General features: G+C 41.4%; 1 protein-coding gene across 1 annotated transcript; it reads right to left on the reverse strand.

The window, feature by feature from the left end:
- Window positions 1-2,773: 2,773 nt before the first annotated feature.
- On the reverse strand, window positions 2,774-7,044 carry LOC134571194 (uncharacterized). Its single transcript, XM_063429343.1, has 2 exons — window positions 6,981-7,044; window positions 2,774-4,054 (listed from the first exon to the last, which is right to left on the reverse strand). The coding sequence occupies exon 2, from the start codon at window positions 4,041-4,043 to the stop codon at window positions 3,015-3,017; it is 1,029 nt and encodes a 342-aa protein (XP_063285413.1). The 5' UTR covers window positions 4,044-4,054; window positions 6,981-7,044; the 3' UTR covers window positions 2,774-3,014.
- Between the last annotated feature and the right edge of the window lie 1,316 nt (window positions 7,045-8,360).

Raw genomic sequence — 8,360 nt, forward strand, 5'->3', positions numbered from 1 at the left:
CATTTCTCCGAACAGATACCAGGCAGCGCTGCTTCTCAGTTCCCCGACAGGCTCAACACGGGCTCAGCACAAACGCCATTTCCTCGTGGCTGCTCCTTCCTCCGATACCCCCATTGAGCTCCACCTCCTGGTGCGTGCGTACGCTTACGTCCTGCCGCACTCCGTCATTCCCCCACAAATATTTGTATTTCAAAACAGTAAAAAGTATTGCAGCAATAATATCGTCCGTGTAAGTGCTGTTTGTGCGTGAAAAATGCAGAAAACGTCACTTTTACTGGCGATATCATCGTTGTAATACATTTTACTGTTTTGAAACACTAATATCTGTGTTCAGCAAAGTCTCCCGAGTAAAACAGTACCCCCCATGTACAGGTTTTATGGTGTCTTGGAAAGTTATAGGGTTAAATATAGTGCTAGCAAATTAAATTCCCTATACTTTCGGCATGGGTTGTCAGGCAGGTCCCGCTAATTGTAATTAATTAGGATACCTAATTATGTAAAATTATTACATAAATATATGTGTAGAATTAATATATGTATATATATACACGTATATATATCATTTTTTTTTAATATTTTTATTTATATATAGGTATATATAGTGATATATACGTATATATTTATGTATATAGATATATATATGATATATATTATTTTGTTCTACGTGTATTTTGATATAAATATATATATTAATATCACAATACAGTTAGAACGAAATAACACATCTATATATTTTTTAATTATTTATTTTTAAATATTTTTTTAATTTTATTTTTTTACGTATTTACATATATATTTTTATATTATATATAAATATATATATAACAATAATTATATATATATTTAATCAGTATATGTGTAATTTGATATTAATATATATATATATTTATTAATATTTAAATACACGTCGTGTGTGTGTGTGTGTGTGTGTGTGTGTATATATATATATATATATATATATATATATATATATATATACATATACATATACATATACTTAGATCATATATAATATATATGATCTAAGTATATTTTATTTGTAACTGTAATTTTTTTTATTTATTTTTTGAACTAATATTTTATTTTTTTTACAGGGGTCAGAGACAGTGTCAGCCAGTGATTTCACATCACTGGCTGATACACAGGATCAGTGATCACAGTGACTGCCGGTCACTGTGATCACCTCCTGCAGATTGGGTAATTGACCACAGGGGGGAGTGCCTGGGTGGTACAAGCACTCCCCCCTTCCAATCTGCAGGGGGATCACTGTGCCAGTTACATGTGTCAGCCAATAGGCTGACACATGAAACACTGATCGCAGTGACAGGCTGTCACTGCGATCAGAGTGCTTTGAGATCGCAGTGACAGCCTGTCACTGCGATCAGACTTCGCAGATCGCGGTCACTGACCCCAGGGGGACTGCCTGGGGGGCCAGGTAAGTCCCCCGACCGCGATCTGCAGAAGGGGAAAGCCGCCGGCCGCATGTGTCAGCCGATTTGAAATCGGCTGACACATGCTTAATACTGGTCGCAGTGACAGCCTGTCACTGCGATCAGAGACTGCAGATCGCGGTCACCGGCCACAGGGGGGGTTGCCTGGGGGGCCAGGCATCCCCCCCGACCGCGATCTGCAGCGGGCGATTAGCGCCGGCCACGTGGGCGGCCATTATGGCGAGGACGTAATATTACGCCCGCCGGCGTTTAGAGCCGGTTCCTGCAGGACGTAATATTACGTCCTCCGGACATAAGGGGTTAAATCACTTTGTTTCTGTTTATTCAGCCCTAGCCACACCTCCCCTAGCTATGATTGACAGAGCCTGCATGAAAAAAATAAACTGGTTTCACTTTCAAACAGATGTAGTTTACCTTTAATAATTGTATCTCAATCTCTAAATTGAACTGTAATCACATACAGGAGGCTCTATTAACATAGCAGGGGATAAGAAAATCTTAAACAGAACTTGCAATAAAGAAAGCCTAAATAGGGCTCTCTTTACATGAAGTGTTTATGGAAGGCTGTGCAAGTCACATGCAGGGATGTGTGACTAGGGTTCATAAACAAAGGGATTTAACTCCTAAATGGCAGAGGATTGAGCAGTGAGGCTGCAGGGGCATGTTCTATACACCAAAACTGCTTCATTAAGCTAAAGTTGTTCAGGTGACTATAGTGTCCCTTTAAGTTTAAAATTAACATTTCAATTCCCTGTAAATCTTTATTGATTAGACTAATCTGTATTGTGATAAGTAGGTAAAGATTAATTATGTGGGTTGGACATAGTGGGCAGAGTTTTGCAGCAGTGGGTGTGTTGCAAGTTAGTAATTGATAGGGAAAGGTGTTTAATAATCCCTGGTGGAAAATAATGAATCCTCCACTAGGGATTATAAAATATAAAAACCACACAGTGTCCAATGGGGTTTAACATGCCCCTACTTTTGTCCCTGGCCCACCATGTGTGCCCCCTCAAAATAAATACTAGATAAGCCACTGACTGACCTTCGGCACTCCAGATGTTGTGGACTGCATCCCATAATGCTGGCAAAGCATCATGGGAGGTGTAGTCCCAGACATCTGGAGTTACAAAGGTTACCTATGCCTGCTATAGGAGCACTGCCACACCAGTTGGCGTTTCTAAACTGCTGCAACTAGTTATGGAACACATTACAGATTTGGAGAATTGAGGATATTAGATGGAAAACAAGACAAATCAAGGAATGCAATTCAAATATTTTTATTTTCTTCCTTCATTTAGAATCTGGAGGCAGCAATTTCCATATTACAGGGATAGTTACTGCCTTGACCTTACTAGAAGAGCCTAGATAGGTTTTCCACCATAAATAGTTAGGACAAAACCCAACATTCCAATGTCAGATAAGGTCACACCATGACTAGATATAACAGGGTTATGCAGATACATTGTGTAGGTTACATGATTAGTTACCTATAAATATGAACAGTCTGTAGGTTGGTTTAGTCCCTGAAAGCCAAATACATTGTTACAGTGATTGCCTTGTGAACTAGTTAGCTGGTGGTAGAGGGTTCTCAGTTGGGGGTTTTGGATCATCATCAAACTTCATATCCCTGCAGAATAGCACAGCTTCTTTACCCAGACCCAGCTCATACTGCCAAACATAGATCTTCTCATTGGGCTTCAGGGTCAGATTGATGGTTTCCTCAGTTTCTGTCACCTCATTCCAGTTCTCTCTCTCCGTGTTGACACTGGATCCTCCATATGAAGTACTGAGAGAGAACTGGCTCTTTACGACAAGGGCACTCAGACCACCTGTCTCTGCAGACACTGTGGCTGAAACATTCCAGTTATGTTCCATTGAGGACATCTTCTCCTTCTCATAGCCAACCTTCTTGTTGATCTTGTTTGTCCAGGTGATCGGAGTCTGCGAATCATTGCTGATGGTTTTGATGCACTTCCAGACACCAAATGAGGGACCCCGAATGAGGGCCAAGCCCCCAGGGGTGAAGTTGGTGACATTGGCATCAAAGGAAAAGGGCTCTCCATCCGTATCCTTTGAGAAGTCTGTGCATTTGTAATACTGAACCCCCCATTCATCATGAGGCTTCACAAAGTAATAGTAGTCTTTGACACCAAAGTAGTAGAGCCCGTTCCTGCAGTTGGGATGGAGAGTGTACTCCACCCCATCCTCGTACGTGTTCATATTTGTAGTTTTACGATAAACCCCTCGACTCTGGTCAATGATGTAGAAGTGACCGAAGGCAGAGAGATAGTGATCACCACCCCGGCAGCTGGGATGTAGAGCGTAGACTACAGCACCTTCATCTGTGTTCATGTTGGTCACACGGCGATAATTTGTGCCCTTAATGATATAGAATAGGTCATCTTCATGGGCCAGGTAATGGTCTCCATTTCTACAAGAGAGATGCAGACTGTAGACAATTAGATCTTCACCCTTGTTGAAGTTTGTTGACCGCATGTAACAGCCGAGATCAGATCGGACAATGTAGTAATATTTGTCAACACCACAAAAATCCACTCCTGGGGCATCCTTCTTGGGAACGATACCAACCATGGTCAAACACACTGAAAGAATAATAAAAATATAAATTAAGGTGGTTGGTTTAAATGTCCTAAAAGGCTTTGCCTTCACTTATGTTAGAATAAGGAAGATTTGAGAGGGCAAGAGTACTTCATAGATGGGAGAAAGTATAATTGACATTGTAATGGCAGATGTTTGTTCAATAGACAGAGCGGAAATATTTGGGAGCCATTTTGATAGCATTTGAATGTCTTTAAGACCAATAGTTGGTCTTCACTATAAAATGTCAGTTTTCACATGTCAATGCAACAATATGAACATTGAAGGATTAACACTATAGGAAAGGGCATCAGGTTTTCTAAACATACAGCATCTTACAGTCATGGGCGTAGGAACCCCAAAAAATCTGGGGGGGGATAGCATTTTTACTCGCCGGGTATATTCTTATTCCATAAACTAAGTTTATTATCCCATTGTACAGTGCTACGGAATTTGCTGGTGCTATATTAGTGATATAATAACATTAAAGGGTCACTACAGGGAAGGGGTTTTACTTACCCGGATACAGTGCCGGGATCCTCCTGATGCTGCGCCGCTATTTCGTCAAAATGACGAAATGGAGGGTGCGAGCAGGGAGCAAAAAAAAATGCTTCTATTCAGAAGTCATTGCTCCCTGGTGCGCATGCACAGATACTTCATAGGGCGGCATTCATGTCTCGACTAGGAAGCACCTCTAGTGGCATTCCTCAGCAGTAATGTAAATACTGCCTTTTTACGAAATGGCAGTGCTTACATTAAAAAGCCTGCAAAAACATGCTATAGACACCAGAACTACTACGTTTAGCTGTTGTGGTTCTGGTGACTATAGTGTCCCTTGAATATAGAGGGGAAAATAATCACAAATGTAAGAAATAAGATGTCTGTATCATTATTCTAAAAATTATTTTAAAAAAATATGCATATTACTAGCTTAATTTTTAGTACGACATGACAGACATTTTGTCCTTTGCAGATTACTTTTTATACATATACAGATTGTGTAATACTGCCCCTGACTTATGGTGACCACATTTCCTAACTGCCATTCAGTGACACTGTCAGAAGTCCATTCCATGCATATTAGAACCCCCCACCCTCCTAACCCCTTCCATGCATATTAGAAACCCACCCTTCCATGCATATTAGAAACCCACCCTTCCATGCATATTAGTACCCCCCTGAACCCTTCCAATTATTTTTCTACCTTTGTCCCCCTTTTACCTGACATAGCAGGGGGACCTCTGGACGTCCAGCGGGCGCAGTGTCAGACTGAGCGCCGGGTAGTCACGTTACCAGTGCAAGGATTTTTGCCGTCCTAGTTTGTTCACAGTGGGATGTCCTGATGTGTGTAAAGAATGCATTGTGTGAATCTGTGTTTGTATGTGTAAGGGCTGCAAGGTGTGTTTCTGTAAGGGGTGCATTGAGTGTGTGTAATGCATTGTGTGTAAGGGGTGCATTGTGTGTGATGGATGTCAATCTCTCTCTCCCCCCCCCCCACACATCAATTTCTCTCCCCACCGTCAATTTATTTCTCCCCCCTCCTCTACTTCTATTGTAGCATGGCCAAGCCCTGTATGGTCCACGGGTACAGGGAGCTTTTGTTTCCTGTACCCAGCTGGACTAAAAAGGAAGTGCCCACTCACTGTGCACTCTGATTCCGACCAGGTACAGGAGACAGATGCTCCCTGTACACACGGACCATACAGGGCTCGGCCACGCTACAGTGAGGGAGTGACAGGAGAGAGCGCTTCCCTCCTGTCAGCCCCTCTCTTCATGTTGCGCCCAGGCAAAGTTGCAGCCGCCTGAGGCGCTCTACAGAGCACTTGGGCGGCTACAGCATGAGGGGGGCCGGCGCTCCTGCGCAGAGGGGGAGGTGCTCCCCTTCCCAGTCTGCAGTGTGCACAGTTCCCTGATGGAGCCGCACACAACCCAAGGGCACCCATACCCGGCAGAGCGTGATTTTTTTTTCTATAACTTGTCCCCCTGGGGGAAATGCACCCCGGCTCCTACACCCATGCTTACAGTAGATTATATAATTACAATTTTACACTAATGTAATGGCGGTCACTATGAGAAGGTTTGTTTAGACGTAACCCTTGCAGACCACTACACCAAAACCTGCCTCCTTTGCCATGCCCTCTCTCCACAAAGACTTCCTTATCAAATGTATGTACACTGCCCAGATACCAGCACAGAGTGATCTGAACTATAAAGCAACCTGCATTTTAAGGAGAGGACACATAGTAAGGATATCACTACTGGTTTGTGAATTAAAAGCCGCTCGCTCAGTGCTGGCTGTGTACATACATCTGATACATAATGAAAAGCACCTCTACCGGCTGTCAACGAGACTGCCACTAGATACTGGATTAACCCTAAAGTAAACATAGCAGTTTCTCTGAAACTTCTATGTTTACAGCAGAAAGGGATAATCCTTGATGGACTTTGCATCCAGACCACTTCATTAAGCTGAAGTGGTCTGGGTGCCTATAGTGTTCCTTTTAAGGGGAGTTTCAGGTTCCAGAAGGGTTTATAGCCCAGTGATCCACAGAAATATATAGTGTGAGGGTTAGCACATGAAGAGTGCTGCCCAGCAGTATGTACAAAATAAACCACAGGGTTTTACCTCACATTGTTAAAGGGCCACTACACACCATTCCATTGAGATGCTGTGATTTGGGGTTACAGTAATCTCCCTTTAATATTTAAAATACATTCAGGTATTTATTCCACAGACATCAAGTTAAACCCAAATGGTGACATTTTATTGTCAAGCTGTCACCATAGCTCAGTTAGCAGTTTTCCCAAGTCTGTCTTTTTACCTCATTTATAGTTAATAATAAAGTGAACACTCCAAGGAAACCCACAACTTGGAAATAACTACACTGTGTATAAATCACATTAATAGCAAATAAACCTAGAATAACTCACATAGTAAGGCACCTTCTCAGAAACTGTGATACCAGCAAACCCTCTCCTAATATCACCCCTCCCAGAACGATCCTTTTATAGCTGGAGGTGAGGGGTTTGGGCACCTTGTTAATCAATCCCTAATCATTTACTAATTGACCCCCTCAGCCTGCCCAGGTTGGGAGAAGAGACACAGGTGGGAAGACAATGTATGGTAATGTGATGGTCAAAACATGAAAAGTGCTGGTATATTTATAGATGTACTCACTATAATTCCCCATTGATTAGTGACTTGATTTACTACCTGCAGTCCTTACAGGGGCGTGAAAAATAGTGCATTGACTAATACAAAATATGCTAAACAATAAAAATAAAAACTACTCACTCTAATCACCTATGTGTGTACCTCTTAGTATACACTATAACATATAAAATGTGAACATTGCGGAAACTTCACAAATAAAGGTGAATTACCTTAACAGAAGAACATTTTTTTTTTTAATTTTTAAATGATTTTAACCCCTTAACCCCTTAAGGACACATGACATGTGTGACATGTCACGATTGCATTTATTCCAGAAGTTTGGTCCTTAAGGGGTTAAAGAAGGGGGAAAAAATCATGCTTTTTAAGTTTAATCTATCTATATATTACGTACATAAAGTTTATGAAGGAGGGCAATGTTTGTTCACTGTGTTCATTGAATGTAAACGCTATCAAATAATCCTGAAAGGACACTCCGTAGACCTGTAGCACTTTAGCTTTATGTGTGAAGAGTGTGTCCTCTTTTTATTCATTTTACAAAAACTGCAGAATTAAAGAAATCGAAGATATGAAAACGAGAGCTTGCAAATGCTTCAGTCAAGAGATCTGCAGTTTTTACGAGCTGTTTTTAGATATACACCGAATGAGAAAATGCATAATTAAATGCAGACACTGGGGGTATATCTACATGCATGTTCTGGGGGTATATCTACTAAACAGTGATTTATATTGCTGTAAATTTAGGCAATGGAGTGTCACTTTAGGGGAAACAAATGAAAAAATGTTCTTCAATGGCTTGTTTTTATTGTGTTTCATTATCCTTTTACATGGACCAACAAAACAAAAGTTTGAACTTGAGAAAGATAGGGGTGAGAGGCTTTCAACCTAATTCACTAAAATGTGAGTGACATGACCATCTGTGACATTGTGGTGGAATCTTGGTAAAAATAAATTTAGTAGGCCGAGATTGCCACGTGGTATGTGCACGTGCATATGCTGATGTATCGATCCGTTGGTTGCACGTGGCAACGATACAATCAGTAGTGTAAGGAGCATGTGCAGGAATACAGGATATACGAGTATTCCCCTCCTCCATTGTGCTGGGCAAGCCAAGTGGTCAAACAGGAAAGTTAGTCTTT

Source organism: Pelobates fuscus, chromosome 8 (assembly GCF_036172605.1).
Source record: "Pelobates fuscus isolate aPelFus1 chromosome 8, aPelFus1.pri, whole genome shotgun sequence".
Taxonomy (NCBI): Eukaryota; Metazoa; Chordata; class Amphibia; order Anura; family Pelobatidae; genus Pelobates; species Pelobates fuscus.

Coding starts and splice junctions, on each gene's coding strand:
- LOC134571194 (XM_063429343.1), bottom strand. CDS start 4,043: ATGGTTGGTATCGTTCCCAAGAAGGATGCCCCAGGAGTGGATTTTTGT.